The sequence below is a fragment of the Cherax quadricarinatus genome, chromosome 89 (genome assembly GCF_038502225.1).
Source record: "Cherax quadricarinatus isolate ZL_2023a chromosome 89, ASM3850222v1, whole genome shotgun sequence".
NCBI lineage: Eukaryota > Metazoa > Arthropoda > Malacostraca > Decapoda > Parastacidae > Cherax > Cherax quadricarinatus.
The window spans coordinates 13,352,854-13,373,180 of record NC_091380.1 but is presented as its reverse complement, the minus strand read 5'-3'; the positions used below and the strand labels follow the sequence as shown (position 1 = coordinate 13,373,180).

The 20,327-nt window shown below is 41.6% G+C and overlaps 1 protein-coding gene across 1 annotated transcript in view; it reads left to right on the top strand.

Annotated features, from left to right (window-relative positions):
• LOC128706080 (organic cation transporter protein-like) overlaps positions 1-20,327 on the top strand; it is a 254,773-nt gene that overhangs the window by 202,354 nt on the left and 32,092 nt on the right. The window contains exon 9 of the mRNA XM_070104211.1: positions 7,166-7,245. Within this exon, the coding sequence (XP_069960312.1) occupies positions 7,166-7,245 (80 nt within the window). The remainder of the gene's footprint in view (positions 1-7,165; positions 7,246-20,327) is intronic.

The window sequence follows — 20,327 nt, the reverse complement described above, 5'->3', positions numbered from 1 at the left end:
GTTACTGTTATACCACACAGTGTGTGAGAGTCATGTTTGATATTAATTTTATACCATACAGTGTGTGAGAGTCATGTAGGTTGTTACTGTTATACAACACAGTGCGTGAGAGTCGCGTTGGTTCTTACTGTTATACCATACAGTGTGTGAGAGTCATGTAGGTTATAACTGCTATGCCGCACACTGTGTGAGAGTGGTGTTGGTGGTAACTGTTATACCACGCAGTGTGTGAGCGTCATGTTGGTTCTTACTTTTATTCTGCACACTCTGTGAGAGTCGTATTGATTGTTACTGCTATTCCACAGAGTGTGTGGGAAGGTCATGTACATTGTTACTGTTATGCCACACAGTGTGTGAGAGTCGTGTAGGCTGTTACAGATATACCACACAGTGTGTGAGAGTTGTCATGGTTGTTAATGTCATGCCACACAGTATGTGAGAGTCATCTACCTTGTAACTGTTATACCACAGAGTATGTTAGAGTCATGTAGGTTGTTACTGTTACACCACACAGTGTGTGAGAGTTGTCAATTTTGTCACTGTTATACCACACAGGGTGAGAGAGTCATGTTTGTTATTACCTTTATACCACACAGTGTTTGAGAGTCATGTTGGTTACTACTGTTACACCACACAGTTTGTGAGAGTCATGTTGGTTGTTTCTGTTATACGACACAGTGTTTGAGAGTCATGCTGGTTGTTACTGGTACGCCAAACAATGTGTGAGAGCCATGCTGGTTGTTACAGTTATACCACACATTGTTTGAGAGTCATGTTGGTTGTTATTGCTATACCACACAGTGTGTGAGAGTCATGTTGTTTGTTACTGTTATACCTCACAATGTGTGAGGGTCATGTTGGTTGTTACTGTTGTACCACACAGTGTGTGAGAGTCATGTAGGTTGTTACTGTTTTAACACACAGTGTTTGAGAGTCATGCTGGTTGTTGCTGTTATACCACACAGTGTGTGAGAGTCATGTTGGTTGTTAATGTCATTCCACACAGTGTGTGACTGTCCTGGAGGGTGTTACTGTTATACAACACAGTGAGTGAAAGTCATATAAGTTATTACTGTTATACCACACAGTGTGTGAGAGTCGTGTAGGTTTTTACTGTTATTCCACATAGGGTGTGAGAGTGATGTACATTGTTACTGATATACCACACAGTATTCGAGAGTCATTAATGTTGAACATTAAAATGGTATGAAATACCGACAGATTGTTAGGTAAGACACATATGCAACAGTTAGGTATCTTTATTTCGAAACATTTCGCCTACACAGTAGGCTTCCTCAGTCGAGTACAGAAAGGTTGATAGAAGCAGAAGATACTTGAAGACGATGTAATCAGTCCATCACCCTTAAAGTTTTGAGGTGGTCAGTCCCTCAGTCTGGAGAAGAGCATTGTTCCGTTGTCTGAAACAATATGAAGTTGAAGTGACAGAATGGGGCCTTTATATAGTGCCAGGAGGTGAGACGTAGGTTGCTTTGGGAGGGCAGGTCCCTCTCAAACCCAGCCGTTCTCACTAGTAGAGGTTGTTGAAGCTGGTGGTCTGTACCAAGATACCCTTGTGTTGCAGTGTCTGACAGAATGAACATTAAAATGGTATGAAATACCGACAGATTGTTAGGTAAGACACATATGCAACAGTTAGGTATCTTTATTTCGAAACGTTTCGCCTACACAGTAGGCTTCCTCAGTCGAGTACAGAAAGGTTGATAGAAGCAGAAGATACTTGAAGACGATGTAATCAGTCCATCACCCTTAAAGTTTTGAGGTGGTCAGTCCCTCAGTCTGGAGAAGAGCATTGTTCCGTTGTCTGAAACAATATGAAGTTGAAGTGACAGAATGGGGCCTTTATATAGTGCCAGGAGGTGAGACGTAGGTTGCTTTGGGAGGGCAGGTCCTTCTCAAACCCAGCCGTTCTCACTAGTAGAGGTTGTCGAAGTGGTCTGTACCAAGATACCCTTGTGTTGCAGTGTCTGACAGAATGAACATTAAAATGGTATGAAATACCGACAGATTGTTAGGTAAGACACATATGCAACAGTTAGGTATCTTTATTTCGAAACGTTTCGCCTACACAGTAGGCTTCCTCAGTCGAGTACAGAAAGGTTGATAGAAGCAGAAGATACTTGAAGACGATGTAATCAGTCCATCACCCTTAAAGTTTTGAGGTGGTCAGTCCCTCAGTCTGGAGAAGAGCATTGTTCCGTTGTCTGAAACAATATGAAGTTGAAGTGACAGAATGGGGCCTTTATATAGTGCCAGGAGGTGAGACGTAGGTTGCTTTGGGAGGGCAGGTCCTTCTCAAACCCAGCCGTTCTCACTAGTAGAGGTTGTCGAAGTGGTCTGTACCAAGATACCCTTGTGTTGCAGTGTCTGACAGAATGAACATTAAAATGGTATGAAATACCGACAGATTGTTAGGTAAGACACATATGCAACAGTTAGGTATCTTTATTTCGAAACGTTTCGCCTACACAGTAGGCTTCCTCAGTCGAGTACAGAAAGGTTGATAGAAGCAGAAGATACTTGAAGACGATGTAATCAGTCCATCACCCTTAAAGTTTTGAGGTGGTCAGTCCCTCAGTCTGGAGAAGAGCATTGTTCCGTTGTCTGAAACAATATGAAGTTGAAGTGACAGAATGGGGCCTTTATATAGTGCCAGGAGGTGAGACGTAGGTTGCTTTGGGAGGGCAGGTCCTTCTCAAACCCAGCCGTTCTCACTAGTAGAGGTTGTCGAAGTGGTCTGTACCAAGATACCCTTGTGTTGCAGTGTCTGACAGAATGAACATTAAAATGGTATGAAATACCGACAGATTGTTAGGTAAGACACATATGCAACAGTTAGGTATCTTTATTTCGAAACGTTTCGCCTACACAGTAGGCTTCCTCAGTCGAGTACAGAAAGGTTGATAGAAGCAGAAGATACTTGAAGACGATGTAATCAGTCCATCACCCTTAAAGTTTTGAGGTGGTCAGTCCCTCAGTCTGGAGAAGAGCATTGTTCCGTTGTCTGAAACAATATGAAGTTGAAGTGACAGAATGGGGCCTTTATATAGTGCCAGGAGGTGAGACGTAGGTTGCTTTGGGAGGGCAGGTCCTTCTCAAACCCAGCCGTTCTCACTAGTAGAGGTTGTCGAAGTGGTCTGTACCAATGTTCATTCTGTCAGACACTGCAACACAAGGGTATCTTGGTACAGACCACTTCGACAACCTCTACTAGTGAGAACGGCTGGGTTTGAGAAGGACCTGCCCTCCCAAAGCAACCTACGTCTCACCTCCTGGCACAATATAAAGGCCCCATTCTGTCACTTCAACTTCATATTGTTTCAGACAACGGAACAATGCTCTTCTCCAGACTGAGGGACTGACCACCTCAAAACTTTAAGGGTGATGGACTGATTACATCGTCTTCAAGTATCTTTTGCTTCTATCAACCTTTCTGTACTCGACTGAGGAAGCCTACTGTGTAGGCGAAACGTTTCGAAATAAAGATACCTAACTGTTGCATATGTGTCTTACCTAACAGTCATTAATGTTGTTACTGTTTTACAACACAGTGTGTGAGAGTCATTGTGGTTGTTACTGTTATACCACACAGTGTCTGAGAGTAATGTTGTTTGTTACTGTTATACCACACAGTTTGTGAGAGTCGAGTAGGTTGTTACTGTTGTACCACACGGTGTGTGAGTCGTGTAGGTTATTACTGTTATACCACACAGTGTGTGAGAGTCATGTAGGTTGTTGTTATTGTTGTACCTCACAGTGTGTAAGAGTCATGTAGGTTGTTAATGTCATTCCACACAGTGTGTGACTGTCCTGGAGGCCATTACTGTTATACAACACAGTGTGTGAAAGTCATGTAAGTTATTACTGTTATACCACACAGTGTGTGAGAGTCGTGTAGGTTTTTACTGTTGTGAAGTAATTTTCTCCAGGAGGGGGGCATCAGCCCCCTTCAGCCCCTTTCAGCCCCTTTCAGCCCTGAGGGGCCCAGCCCTCTCAGAAGGGGCAAGCGTCTTGTTTACTGCTACAGTGAGTAATTGATCGCAGATGCAGTACGAGTATGCGACATGGTCAAGCGACCGTTGCTCCTTGCATTCCAGTGTTGCAGAGTTTATTTTAATAAGAGACATTACATCTCTTACTTTAGCAGGACAATTAAGAAAAATCCTGCTCCCACTTTATTACCATGGTAAAGATAGTGGACATTGTTGTCTATGCTTAAGACAGCAAGATTTAAACATTCTGCTTTGCTTCATCGAGGAAGTGGCAAGGAAGCAAAAGTACTATGTCAGCTTTTCCTTTGTGCTGGGGGCAGTGATGGCGTGGGGCATTGTGGCGTCTTCAGATTACTTTTGACTCTACTGATAGTGACAGTGACGCCAGGATAACCAACAAAAAACGATCTGTGCGTTAGTGTGAACAAAGTGTCTTATAAAACACAATAAACACTTAAGAGAAGTGTGATCAGCTTCTTTAGTGATAAGATTGTGAACAATAAAGACAAATCTTGTGGAACATAGTGTACCAGCGTGCGTTTTCCTAGACTATGGAAGACGTGGACATCCAAGGACACTTCAGCTTCTATCAAGTCACCGATAACTTTCGAAGGTGTGAAGAACTCCATAGCTCACGCTACAAGGACAAGGTAGGTTACGAATTTCTTGTAGTACGGGGGACTGCGCAGTTCTTGAGTCACAAGGAGTTTGTAATAGTCGGCAGTAAGGGGCGGACTTTTGAGTCCACACAAGTAAGTTTGTCAGTCATCAGTGAATGAAATATGCTGACATAACACCCCCTAGGGGTAATTTATAATCTTACAAATTATAACTCTTTACAGCCCGTTGAGAGATGACTTCGACAGCTTTTCAAGACCTCGTCTGCAGGGGCGGCTGTGTAGACGATTTGCTGTCTTTTATCAGCTAAGTGTTCCCTATATTTAAATTTAAAATTAAGCTTAGCTGGTAAAGCCATTTCTGGACAACTGTTATACCACATAGGGTGTGAGAGTGATGTACGTTGTTACTGTTATACCACACAGTATGCGAGAGTCATTAAGGTTGTTACTGTTATACTGCACAGTTTGTGAGGGTCAAGTAGATTGTTACTGTTGTACCACACAGTGTGTGAGTCGTGTAGGTTATTACTGTTATACCACACAGTGTGTGAGAGTCAAGTAGGTTCTTACTGTTATTCTACACAGTGTGTGAGAGTCATGTAGATTGTTGTTATTGTTGTACCACACAGTGTGTAAGAGTCATGTAGGCTGTTACTGTTATACCACACACTGTGAGAGTTTGGTGTTGTTTGCTACTGTTATACCACACAGTGTGTGAGAGTCATGTAGGTTGTTACTATTATACCACACACTGTGTGAGAGTCGTGTTGGTTGTTAGTGTTATACCACAGAGTGTGAGAGTCATGTAGGCTGCTACTGTTATACCACACACTGTGAGAGTTTGGTGTTGTTTGCTACTGTTATACCGCACATTGTGAGAGAGTGGTGTTGCTTGCTACTGTTACACCTCACAGTGTGTAAGAGTCATGTAGGCTGTTACTGTTATACCACACACTGTGAGAGTTTGGTGTTGTTTGCTACTGTTATACCGCACATTGTGAGAGAGTGGTGTTGCTTGCTACTGTTACACCTCACAGTGTGTGAGAGTCATGTAGGTTGTTACTGTTATGCTGCACACTGTGTGAGAGTCGTGTTGGTTGCTACTGTTATACCATACAGTGTGTGAGAGTCATGTAGGTTGTTAATGTCATTCCACACAGTGTGTGACAGTCCTGGAGGCTGTTACTGTTACACAACACTGTGTGTGAAAGTCATGTAAGTTGTTACTCTTATGCCACACAGTGTGTGAGAGTCATGTAGGTTTTTACTGTTATACCACACAGCGTGTAAGAGTCATATAGGTTGTTACTGCTATTCCATACAGTGTGCGAGAGTCATGAAGGTTGTTACTGTTATACCACTCAGTGTGTGAGGGTCAAGTAGACTGTTACTGTTTTACCACATAGTGTGTGAGAGTCATGGTTTTTGTTACTGTTACACGACACAGTGTCTGAGAGAAATGTTGGTTGTTACTATTATTCCACACAGTGTGTGAGAATCGAGTAGGTTGTTACTGTTGTAGCACACAGTGTCTAAGAGTCATTTAGGCTGTTACTGTTATACCGCACACTGTGAGAGTGTGGTGTTGCTTGCTACTGTTATACCACACAGTGTGTGAGAGTCATGTAGGTTGTTACTGTTATACCGCACACTGTGTGAGAGTCGTGTTGGTTGCTACTGTTATTCCACAAAGTGTGTGTATGAAAGGAATGTACGTTGTTACTGTTATGCCACACAGTGTGTGAGAGTTTTGTAGACTCTTACTCTTTTATCACACAGTGTGTGAGAATAGTGCAGGTTGTTACTGTTATACCACACAGTGTGTGAGAGTCATATTGGTTGTTACTGTAACACCCCACAGTGTGTGAGGGTCATGTAGGTTGTCACTGTTATATCACACAGTGTGAGAGTCGTGTAGGCTATTACTATTATACTACACAGTATGTGAGAGTCGTGTAGGTTGCTACTGTTATACCTCACAGTGTGTGTGAGTCATGATGGTTCTTACTGTTATACTGCACAGTGTGTGAGATTCGTGTACCTGGAGTTTATCTGGAGAGAGTTCCGGGGGTCAACGCCCCCGCGGCCCGGTCTGTGACAAGGCCTCCTGGTGGATCAGAGCCTGATCAACCAGGCTGTTGCTGCTGTAGGTTACTGTTTTACCACATATCGTGTAAGAGTCATGTTGGTTGTTATTGTTATACCACACAGTGTGTGATAGTCATGTTGGTTGTTACTGTTATACCACATATCGTGTAAGAGTCATGTTGGTTGTTACTGTTACCCCCCATACTGTGTGAGAGTCGTGTAGGTTGTTACTGTCATACCACACTGTGTGTGATTCATGTAGGTTGTTACTGTTATACCACACAGTGTGTGAGTCATGTAGGTTGTTACTGTTATACCATGCAGTGTGTGACTCATGTTTGTTGTTACTGTTATACAACACAGTGTTTGAAAGTGAGGTTTGTTGTGACTGTTATACCACACAGTGTGTGAGAGCCATGTAGGTTGTTACTGACTTTTATTCGACAGAATGGGAAGGAAGGGCACACTTTCCTTCGGGTATTTACTCGGTGGACTCTCATGCTGCATATGTGGATTTATCCCTCAAGGTAAATTCTCTGATTTAATGGTAGATTACATGTCCACTTTCACTTCCATAATACCCATGCCCTACACTCCCTTACATAATCATGTTCACTCACTTCCAAACCAATGGTCACACTCATTTTTACACCCATGCCCTCACTCACTTTCACACCCATGCCCACAATTACTTTCACACCAATGCCCCACACACTTCCACATCCATGCCCACATTCCCACACCAATGAGCATAGTCACTTCCACACCCATTCCCACACTCACTTGTGCAGTCATGTCCTCACTCCCACACCCATACCCACACTCACTTCCACATCCATTCCCATACTCCCACTCCATTGACCATACTCAGTTCCACACCTATGCCCACTCTCACTTCCACACTCATGCCCACACTCACTTCCACACCCATGCCCACTCTCACTTCCTCACCTATGCCCTCACTCATTTCCACACCCATGCCCACACTCAATTCCACTTCCATGCCCCACACTCCCATGCCATTAACCATACTCAATTCCACACCCATGCCCACACTCACTTCCACACCCATTCCCACACTCACTTCCACACTTATGCCCACACACACTTCCACACACCCATGCCCACACACACTTCCACACACCCATGCCCACACACACTTCCACACACCCATGCCCACACACACTTCCACACACCCATGCCCACACACACTTCCACACACCCATGCCCACACACACTTCCAATTCTGCACCCACACACACTTTCACTTCCATGTCCACACTCACTTCCACACTCATGCCCACTCTCACTTCCACACCCATGCCCAGACTCACTTCCACACCCATGCCCACACTCCCACACCATTGACCTTACTCAGTTCCTCACCCATGCCCACACTCACTTCTACACCCATTCCCACACTCACTTCCACGCCTATGCCCATACTCACTTCCACATACACTTCCACATCCATGCCCACACTCACTTGTACACCCATGTGCACAATCATTTTACCACATATCCCCACACTCATTTCCACACCCAAGCCAACACTCACTTCTACACTCATGCCCACACTCACTTCCACACCCATGGCTACATTCACTTCCACACTCTGCCCACACTCACTTCCACACCCATGCTCTCATTCACACACCAGTGACCATACTAAGTTCCACACCCATGTCCACACTCACTTTCATATTCATGCCCACTCTCACTTCCACACCCATGCCCTCATTCCCACTTCGATGCCCACATTCCCACACCACTGACCATTCTAAACTCCACACATATGCCCACACTCACTTCCACACCCATGCCCACACTCACTTCCACATCCATGCCCACACTCCCACACCATTGACCATACTCACTTTCACACCCACGTGTACACTCACTCCCACATCCATACCCAGACTCGCTTCCACACCCATACCATCACAAACTTCTACACTCCATGCTCACACTCACCTCTACATCCCGTTCCCTCACTCACTTGTATACCCCGTGCCAACTCTCAATTCTACACCCAATGCCCACACTCACTTCTGCACCTCATGCATTTGCCACTGGGCTAGCTGCCCAGCGGCTAAACTGCCGGTCTGGACCTTTATGACTCTCTGATCGCGGGTTCTAACCTCGCCCGTGGAATGGTTTATTTACAATCATGTCATTACGATTTCGTGAGTCAAATTAAAGTTAGACTAGTTCCTTCATACGAGTCAGAAAATTCTCGGTAGAACTAATCATATAGTGTTTATTGCATCTCCGTGTGACTTTCTTGACTGAACATTGGGAGTGCTGAAGAAGACACTGTTATTTAACTTTCTCTTTATTGTGCAGAATTCCATGAAACTCATAAACTTGGGATAGTGACGACAATAGTGAGCTGGTGTTGTTAAGAAATAACATTTTCGACGTGTTGTGGTGAACAATAGTGCAACATTCCCCGAGACACAGATATTGGCCTCATGTCGCCCCAATGGCAAATGACTCCAGCTATAAGTCAGGCAGGTTTTATTCCCCTTTCATTTTCCCCAGAACACTGTAATGTTTAGGTTAATATCAGAAGAATATTCCCCACCATAAAGACCATCATTTGAGTATAAAGTCCAAAACACCAGTTAGTATCCTTTGGCATCACATGTAATCAGTGTGATATGCAAAATTATAAGCTCCTTTGGGACAATTTAAAATTGATTTATTCACTCATCAACAGCCAATGAGGACACTGCTACAGCAAATACAAAGGCGATACCAGGAAGAGGCTGCTGGAAATCGTGCTGTTAAATGATAAATAAATAAATAATATCTTTATTACAAGTACCATAGCTGACACCAATAACATACCAAAGCTGAAATCAGTAACATACTACTATATAGAAAACAGCTTATTATGCATAGCATTTCCCGCAAATTAGGCCAATTTTGTTCTAGGATGCGACCCACATCAGTCCAATAACACCCAGGTACTCATTTTACTTTTGGGTGAACATAAACAACCAGTGTAACGAAACACGTCCGATGTTTCCACCACTTCGCCAGGAATCAAACCCGGACCCTTACCATGTGACGCAAGAGCTTTTGCCACCAGGTCAATGGGCCTGGTGCTTGTTTGTTATCAGTATATGCAGGAAAGTGTACTTATCTAACCAGTGTCTGGGCCTGGTGCTTGTTTGTTATCAGTATCATGCAGGAAAGTGTACTTATCTAACCAGTGTCTGGGCCTGGTGCTTGTTTGTTATCAGTATCAAGCAGGAAAGTGTACTTATCTAACCAGTGTCTGGGCCTGGTGCTTGTTTGTTATCAGTATCATGCAGGAAAGTGTACTTATCTAACCAGTGTCTGGGCCTGGTGCTTGTTTGTTATCAGTATCAAGCAGGAAAGTGTACTTATCTAACCAGTGTCTGGGCCTGGTGCTTGTTTGTTATCAGTATCATGCAGGAAAGTGTACTTATCTAACCAGTGTCTGGGCCTGGTGCTTGTTTGTTATCAGTATCAAGCAGGAAAGTGTACTTATCTAACCAGTGTCTGGGCCTGGTGCTTGTTTGTTATCAGTATCAAGCAGGAAAGTGTACTTATCTTACCAGTGTCTGGGCCTGGTGCTTGTTTGTTATCAGTATCATGCAGGAAAGTGTACTTATCTAACCAGTGTCTGGGCCTGGTGCTTGTTTGTTATCAGTATCAAGCAGGAAAGTGTACTTATCTAACCAGTGTCTGGGCCTGGTGCTTGTTTGTTATCAGTATCAAGCAGGAAAGTGTACTTATCTAACCAGTGTCTGGGCCTGGTGCTTGTTTGTTATCAGTATCATGCAGGAAAGTGTACTTATCTAACCAGTGTCTGGGCCTGGTGCTTGTTTGTTATCAGTATCAAGCAGGAAAGTGTACTTATCTAACCAGTGTCTGGGCCTGGTGCTTGTTTGTTATCAGTATCAAGCAGGAAAGTGTACTTATCTAACCAGTGTCTGGGCCTGGTGCTTGTTTGTTATCAGTATCAAGCAGGAAAGTGTACTTATCTAACCAGTGTCTCCACGATTTTTCTTTGACATTCTCTTGGTGAAAAATATTTCGTAAGTATTTGTAATATTTTCCATTAAGCTTCTTAAAATAGAAATACTACAGGAATTTCGGAAGAACAAGTCATTTTTCCTTATCATTAAATATTAATGACTGAATTAAATAGCAGTGTGATTATACTACATATTAAAATATGTATTGTAGTTAAAGTTTCATGATCATCATTTTCCTAAGGTCACTGCAGCACTGATATAGTGTTATGAGGCCAATGTAACAGTGATCTCAAGTTATGTGGCTGATTTCATCCCAGGAACAGTAGCATTATTCCAGTATTATGAGTCTGGTGACAGGTTAAGATCACTGTAAAAATTGTGGAAATAAATGGTATAAAATACCGACACAACGGAAATATAAACACATATGCAGTAAGTCACAAACAGTTCTGTTTGTGACTTGAAAAAGCCCACTGTGTGGGCGAAACGTAGTCAATAAAGGATCACATTATACTGCATATGTGTTTATATTTCCACTGTAAAAATTGTGTTATGTGACGTGTGTCAGACTAAATATCAATGAAACACGACAGGTATGTAAAGATAAGATCACTGTAATGCTTGTGTTATGTGATTGGTGTCAGGTTAATGTTATTTGACTGGTTTCATATTATGATCACTGTAGCACTAGTGTCATGTGACTGCTGTAAGGTTAAAATCACTGTAACACGTGTTATATGACTGGTGCCAGGTTAAAATCACTGTAGCACAAGTGTTATGTGACTGATGTCAGGTTAAGATCACTGTAACCTTAGTATTATGTGGCAGGTGTCAGGTTAAGATCACAGTAGCACTAGCGTTTTGCGGCTGGTGTCATGTTAAGATCACTGTAGCATTAGTGTTATGTGGCTGATGTCATGTTAAGATCACTGTAGCACTAGTGGTATGTGGCTGGTGCCAGGTTAAGATCACTGTAGCACTGGTGGTATGTGGCTGGTGTCAGGTTAAGATCACTGTACCACTAGTGGTATGCGGCTGGTGTCAGGTTAAGATCACTGCAGCACTAGTGGTATGTGGCTGGTGCCAGGTTAAGATCACTGTAGCACTGGTGGTATGTGGCTGGTGTCAGGTTAAGATCACTGTACCACTAGTGGTATGTGGCTGGTGTCAGGTTCAGATCACTGTACCACTAGTGGTATGTGGCTGGTGTCAGGTTAAGATCACTGCAGCACTAGTGGTATGTGGCAAGTGTCAGGTTAAGATCACTGTAGCATTAGTGTTATGTGGTTGGTTTCAGGTTAAGATCGTAGATAAGAACATAAAGAAGGAACACTGCAACAGGCGTACTAGCCTATGTGAAGCAGATCCAATTCTCCCACCGGTTTAAGCCATGCTTTGACCTAATGAGATCAAACACGTCACTTAGGGGAGGAGCACGGCATCCGATCTAGTAGTACAAGTTAGTCAGGTCCATCTCACACCCACACACATCTGCTCATGTATTTATCCAACCTATTTTTAAAACTACACAATGTCATAGCTTCTATGACGGTACTCGGGAGTTTGTTCCACTCATCCACAACTCTATTACCAAACCAGTACTTTCCAATATTCTTCCTGAATCTGAATTTGTCCAAATTAAATCCATGGCTACGAGTCCTGTCTATGTTAGATATTTTTAACACACTATTAACATTCTCTTTATTATTTCCTGTTTTCCATTTATACACATCAATCATATCCCCCTAATTCTAAGCCTTTCCAGAGAGTGCAGATTCGGGATCCTCAGTCTATCCTCATAGGAAAGATTTCTGATACATGGGATCAACTTTGTCATCCTCCTTTGTACCTTTTCCATTCTGTAAAACAGTGACCAAAACTGTGCACCATAATCTAAATGAGGCATAACCAAAGAGTTGAAGAACAACCTGAGGACTTCTGTTATTTATACTTTTTGCTATGAAGCCAAAAATTCTGTTAGCTTTATTGTGACCACTTATGCACTGTTGTCTGGTTTTAGATTACTGCTAACTAGAACTCCTAAATCCTTTTCGCAATCCGTAATATTAAGATCTACATTATTCAGTTTATATGTGGCATGGTTATTTTCCTGTCCAACATTTAGAACTTTGCATTTGTCTATATTAAACTGCATCTGCCACTTCTCCGACCATTGCATCAGTCTATTCAAATAATCCTGAAGTGCTGTAATCTCCCAATTAGAATGAATTGGCTGGTCTATTTTGGTGTCATCAGCAAATTTGCTTATATCGCTATTAATTCCCTCATCTGTGTCGCTTATGTAGATCGTGAACAGCAAGAGACCCAACACTGACCCCTGTGGAACACTACTTGTGATGTGTCCCCATTCTGATTTCTCCCCATTTATGCAAACTCTCTGCTGCCTATTTGTCAGCCATGCCTCTACCCAGGAAATAAATTCTCCTCCTATTCCGTGTGCCTTAAGTTTTCTCAGCAGACTCTGATGTGGAATTCTATTGAAAGCCTTACTGAAGTCCATATTCACAGTATCATATTCAGTACCATGATCTACCTCCTCAAATACATTAGTGAAGAAAATAAATTTGTAGGACAGGAATCCCCCCTTTGTAAAACCATGCTATGATTCATTAATCAATTTATGCCTTTCAAGAATTGCTTTCAAGAATTGCTTTGGCAATTGTTGATTCCATAAACTGACCAACTATGGAGGTAAGGCTTATTGGTCTATAGTTCTATGCTAAGGACTTGTCACCTGCCTTGTAAATAGGTAATACATTTGCCATTTTCCACTTATCAGGCACTATGCCACTTTGTAGTAATATATTGAAAAGATTAGCCAAAGGTATATTAAGTTCTTCTTTACATTCATTTAAACCCCTTGCAAACAGTTGATCAGGGCCTGGGGATTTGTTAGGTTTTAATTTCTCTATTTGTCTGAGGACCACTTCACTATTTACCCTAATCGTGCACAGTTTATTATCGGCTTGTTCTACATAATTTATTATTTCTAACATTTTGCTAGTATCTTCCTGAGTAACAATTGAGAGGAAGTAGGTATTGAAAAGTTCACACATTTCCTTATCACTGTCAGTGATCTGACCTGAGATACTCTTAAGTGGGCCTATCTAGTCCCTAAACTTACTTCTGTATACCTGAAAAAACCCTTTTGGGTTAGTTTTCGAATCCCTTGCAACTTTTGCCTAATAATCCCTTTTTGCTTTTCTTATTTTTTTATTTATCTCTTTAAATGAATATTTTGATTTCTTAACTGCCCTTTCCCTCTTTTGATATGCCTATATATGTCTCTCTTTTGACCAAAGAGATGTTTTAATCTATTGTTTATCCATTTTGGACCATTTTTGTTAGATCTAATTTCCCTACTCAGGACAAAAGTTGTCTGGGCAGCCAGCACTATATTCTGAAGTATGTCATATTGGCAACCATCACCACCTACTTGACACATAGTAAGGTCAGCCCAATTTAGCTCACCCAGGTAATTTCTCATACATAAATAACAAAAAGGCCGAAACGTCGTCGTAAGCTTCTCTCTTTTATGTGCGGGTTATTTGTGTATAATTTCTCATACCTATGAAGTCGGCCAAGCAGAAACCTGGGACAGTGACTTAATTGCAGTTATATGGGCAATTCCATGATATATTGAAACTAAGCGATTTGTGATAACTTTTTCCTAGCTCTTCACTAACCTCAAGATTATTAACTAATGATTCTTTGTTGGCAAGAACCAAGTCAAGCAGATTGCTTCCTCTAGTTGGTTCTGTCTCAAACTATTTTAAAAAGCAATCCTGAACTGTATCAAGAAAGTCACTAGACTCAAGATTTTCTGTCACATTGTTCAAATCAATTTGTTTAAAGTTAAAATCTCCCATTAACACAACATTTTATATCTAGATGCCTTATGAATATCCCCCAATAGAGCAGACTACCGCACTCCCTATCAAGGTTTGGGGGCCTATAAATCACACTTAAAATTAATTTTTTCATGTCTCTCGCGAAACTGTAGTCAAACAGCTTCTGTGTCTGATGTTTATAATCTTATACCATGTCTTACACAACAGTTTAAATTATCTCTGATATACATCGCCACTCCACCACCCTTCCTGTTGACCCTGTCAGTGTAGAATAGTTTGTAACCCTGTATGTTGCATTAAGGAGGCATTTCTCTATCTTTCAAGTTGAACCAGGTCTCTATTATAGCAATAATATCTATATTACCTGCACTTGCAAGAAATCTTAGTTCACATATCTTATTTTTTAGACTTCTACTAATCGTTGCCCTCTACTATCTCTCTTTGTTTGTTGAGCATTTGCTTGCCTTTACTAGCAACTTTATTTTGAATATTTTCTTTTAAACACATTCCTGGGGTATCCTGGAAATATCTAATGTTTTCAACCCTAATACTGCAGCCTGATTATTTCCCACAAACACCCATACCTCTATAATCTATCATTGTAAATTCCTAGAAAAGTCATCAATGACCCCCTTAGTCAAACTGGCTAACGCAACCACTCCAACCCCAGAGAGATGAACCCCATCCCTTGCATGCATATCATGCTTGCCATAGAATTTGTCCCTGTTATCAATGAATGGGATTGCAAGTTCCTTGCAGTACCTGTCTAGCCAGCAATTTATACCAGTTGCCCTAGACATCCATTCATTGCCCACTCCCCTTCTAGGCAAGATGCTACATATGATTGGGATTCCTCCCTTTGACCTGACAACTTCCATGGCTGACCTGTACTTATCCATCAGCTCCTGTCTCCTGCCCTTCCAAATGTCATTTCCACCAGCACTAAGACAGATAATTGGCTTGTTCCCATTACCTGACATAATATTATCCAACCTGCTGACTATGCCACCAACACCAGCTCCTGGGAGGCACACCCTCTATCTGACCTTCCTATCTCTGTTACAAAAGGCATGGTGCATATATTTTACCTGAGAATCTCCTACTATTAGAATATTCTTACCTATTAACATTTCTTATCTTCCTTCTTCCTGAACTGTAAACCTTTTGCCATTTGAAGTGGCTGCAGCTCTTTAGCTTATTGCTGGTATTCTTTTCCTCACTAGCTCCCACTATCTCACACTCACTCCCAAACCCATCTAGGCGAGGCTTCAGAGTGGTGTCGGTCAAAAAAATGTAGCTTTTTTGTTTACCGTCCGATTTCCTCCAGTTTTTGTGCACAAGACAAAGTATTTTCACTCTTCTTTTAAAATATTTATCAAAAATATACCTCAAACAACAACTGAGAAAAGACTAACTTACTGAAAATGCCCTTGTGGCCAAAATTATTCCTATACGGGACGACGTAAGGTTGTTTGGACACTTTGTGCTGAGAGAACAATGTTAATACTACGTTCTAAAGTGATAATAACCTCTAAATGTCTTATCTTTATTTCACAAAAAAATAAAGTTTGTTAGTTCTTGGAATGTTGCAAAATATCTGCCCTTTACTCTCACATAAATCCCAAAATAATCGGAATATTTCCCCAAAAATAGCTTTAGAAAATAGAGAAATCATTATTTTACAATTTCTGTGAATATTATTCCATTTAATTAAGTAATAAAGGAAGAATTTTGGCCATTAGGTGAATAAGTTACTTCCGAGATATTGGCCGGGAGCGCCGGCCGGCCCCCCGTCTCGAAAAAAAAAAAATTCCGGCCCCCCGTCTCGAAAAAAAAAAAAATCGCGAAAATCGCGTTTATTTCGGTGTATTTCTTAGTAAACTGGTGTTCTTCAACACACCATTTTCTATCATTGAAGACCAAGTCATACAACAAGAAGTCGAGGGTAACAATATTATATCGAATATTACTGGTGGATTCTCGCCATGCTATAGCTTATTTTATTCAGTCTAGAGTATATAACATATTTGTATGTTATTTATAGTGTTTATTATATCATATTAGATCAATTCTGATAGATAAATAAGCCGTAGAATTGATATAAGCGTAATAATGAGCAGACCGGTGGTAGGCCTTGTAGGCTCAAAGTCTACGGATAAGCTCCGCCTACTTTTATATGATGCCATATAGTCAATTATATTAGAAAGAATAATGCAAGAAAGAGATAATAAACAAGGAAAAAATTCCAAAATATATATGGGCTGTGACCAGACTCGCTACCCATGTCACCGTCACCTTACCTGATATAAATGACTATAATTTCTTGTAGAAACGTCGTAGAACATTCATTCTGGTACCATTGTGCTGCCAAAGAGTTAAACTACTTTTCGGTATATATAACTCAATTTCCATAAGTTTTCGAAAATTATTTTTGTTTTTTGAGAGCTCGCAGAAAATTGCCCGATGGCACCCTTCAGCTTCCTGTTTTCCTCCTGAAGAAGTGGAACCTCCTTCTTCAACACTTTAACCTAAGATTCCAAAACATTACAGCAGGCCATGATGCTCTGTAACACCCCACGCTAATTCCCAGATGGCCTAGGACATGTTAAGATCGCTGTAGCAATAGTGTTATGTGGCTGGTGTCAGGTTAAGATCGCTGTAGCACTAGTGTTATATAGCTGGTGTCAGGTTAAGAAAACCCTATCACTAGTACTCACCTATTTATATTTACCTATTTGTCTCTCTCTGCTCCATAAGCTTTACGAAAGCTCGTCTTAAAACTACATCACTTTCTAGGCTATTCCACTGCCTAACAACTATATGATTGAAGAAATACTTCCTGACATCCCTTTGACTCTTCTAAGTCTTCAACTTCCAATTGTTTCCTATTATTTTCTTGTCCCACCTCTGGAACATCCTGTCTTTCTCCACCTTGTCTATTACGCAGTATTTTATATGTTGCTATCATGCCTCCCCTGACCCTCCAGAGACTTGTGTCACTGTAATGCTTGTATTATGTGACTGATGTCAGGTTAAGTTCTTTGTACTACTAGTCCTACTCACCTATTTGTGGTTGCATGGGACGAGTCATAGCTCCTGGCTCCAGCCTAGTGTTATGTGACTGGTGTCAGATTAATGTTATGTGATTGGTGTCAGGTAAAGCTCACTGTAGCACTAGTGTTATGTTGCTGGGGACAGATTAAGATCACTGTAACTCAAGTATTATATGGCTGGTGTCAGGATAAGATCACTGTAACACTAGTGTTATATGACTAGCATCAGGGTAACATCCCGTTAACACTAGTTTTTTTGTGGCCGGTGTTAGCTTACTGTTATGTGGCCGGTGTTAGGTTAAGATCACTGTCTGTAGCTCTAGTGTTATGTGTCTAGTGTCAGGTTAGTGTTATGCAGGTTGTGTCAGGTTAAGTTCATTGTAACACTAGTGTTATGTTGCTAGTATATAGTTAAGATCATTTTGGTACTGATGTCAGGCTAATGTTATGTCACTGATGTCAAGTTAAGATCACTGTAACGCTAGTGACATATGACTGACGTCAGGTTAAGATCACTGTACTACTAATGCTATGTGATGGTGTCATGTTAAGATCACTGTTGAAATTAGTGTTATGTGACTGGTGTTAGGTTAAGATCACTGGAACACTAGTGTTATGTGGCTAATGCCAGATTAAGATAACTGTAATACTAGTGTTATGTGACTGGTACTGGTTTACTATTATGTGACTGGTGTCACGCAGTGTTATGCAGCTGGTGTTAGGTTGATGTTATGTGGCTGGTGTCAGGTTAAGATCACTGTAGCACTAGTGTTATATGGCTAGTGTTAGGTTAAGACCACAGCATCGCTAGTGTTATGAGACTGCTGTCAAGTTAGGAACACTGTAATGACAGTCTTATGCGACTGATGTCAGGTTAAGATCACTGTACTACTAGTGTTAAGTGTCTGGTGAGGGTTAATGTTATGTGATCTGTGTCAGGTAAATTATACTCTAGTACTAGTGTTATGTGGCTAGTGACAAGAAAACATCACTATAACACTAGTGTTATTTGGCTAGTGTCAGATTAAGATCATTGTAACAATAGTGTTTTTGCACTGGTGTCAGGTTAAGATTACTTTAACAGTAGTGTTACAGTGTTATGTGGCTGATGTCAGGCTAATATTATGTAACTTTTGTCAGGTTAAGATCACTGTAAAACTAGTGTTATGTGATTGATTCAGATTAAGATCACTGTAACATTAGTGTTAAGTGACTGGTGTCAGGTTAAGTGAGTGTGAAGTTTGGCTTATTTTGAGATAATACATTTGGTTGTGGGATTCTGTGGGTGGCTCTTTGGGTGATTATGCTGGCTTCTCTAGTTGTCTCTGGTTGTCCTATACTGACTCAAGCCTTGTCTCACTTTCTTCTCCATTTTCTCTTTGTGTCCTCTCTCTCAGCTTCTGTGTTTCTGTTCTGGTTGCAGCGTGATCTAGGTGCACCATTTGGTATGTTGCTGATTCCTTTAGCCTTGGCATTTGCTGCAAGATCCTGTTCCACACTGGTACATTTTTGAAAATCAATTTTACTGGCCAATTTCTTCCCCTCAAGTGTCCCCCTATTCTCTGAAAATTTATCAGCTCAGTCATGTCCTCCTCTCCTGTTCATTTGGTGACACTTTCAATCTCGTCTGTCTCTCTGCCATCCTTCATTGCATGGCCTCCCTTCACTCTAATGGAGCCCATGGATAAAGACTTACCTCTCCCTCTCCTCCTCTTCCCATTGCCATAATTAACTTTGCATCTCTGAGTCCCATTTAAACATAACCTCCCATATCATTTTCTGGATCTCCTGGTGGCTGGATCACACCTCGGCAGAGGGCCAATCACCTCTACCTATTTCCCCATCACTTACTGCTGCCCCTGTGCCCAACAACATGCCCCTTTCATTTCTCGATATTTCCTGGTGGCCTTGTGTGGCCTAAGGATAGGTCTTGTCTCCTTCTTTTCGTTTTAACTCCTCATTGAATGTTGGTGTACCTACTCCAGATACCATCTCAGATCCCCACCAGTTTTAATGAGCAGTGCAACTCCTCCTCCACCTCTCCTCCCTCTATCATTTCTGAGGATTTGATATCCGGGTGGAAAGATTGCATCTGTTATCCTCCTGGTGAGTTTCGTTTCTGTAAGTGCTATTATGTCTGGGGATATCTCCATGATTCTTTCATGCCACTCCTCACACTTATTTGTTATTCCGTCTGCATTTGTATACCAAACCTTCAATTTCTTTTCTAAAACTGTAGTCTAGGGGGTACATTGGGGTTGGAGAAGTGGAAGACCCAATAAGAAACTATCGATGGTTGCTGTGAGGGTGGAGTTTGCAATGAGGTGGGTGGGAGCATAGGATATGGCATATGTGTTTTGGGTTAGAATGTGTGGTTGTATTGGTGTTGTCCTGGTTGGGGGTTTCTGTAGGTGGTTGTGAGGGAAGCTGTATTTGATCTTCCTCCTGAATCTAGGTTCTCCTGTCCATCTTCACCTCTCTTTCCTCCTTTTGTCTTTGTACCATCTCTTTCAATTTCTGCCTTTCTTCTCATGTTCTGTTGCTCTTGAGATACACCTTCTGGTATGCCGGCTCACCCACACACACACACACACACACACACACACAGGCACACACACACAGGCACACACACACAGTCACACACACACAGGCACACACACACACACACACA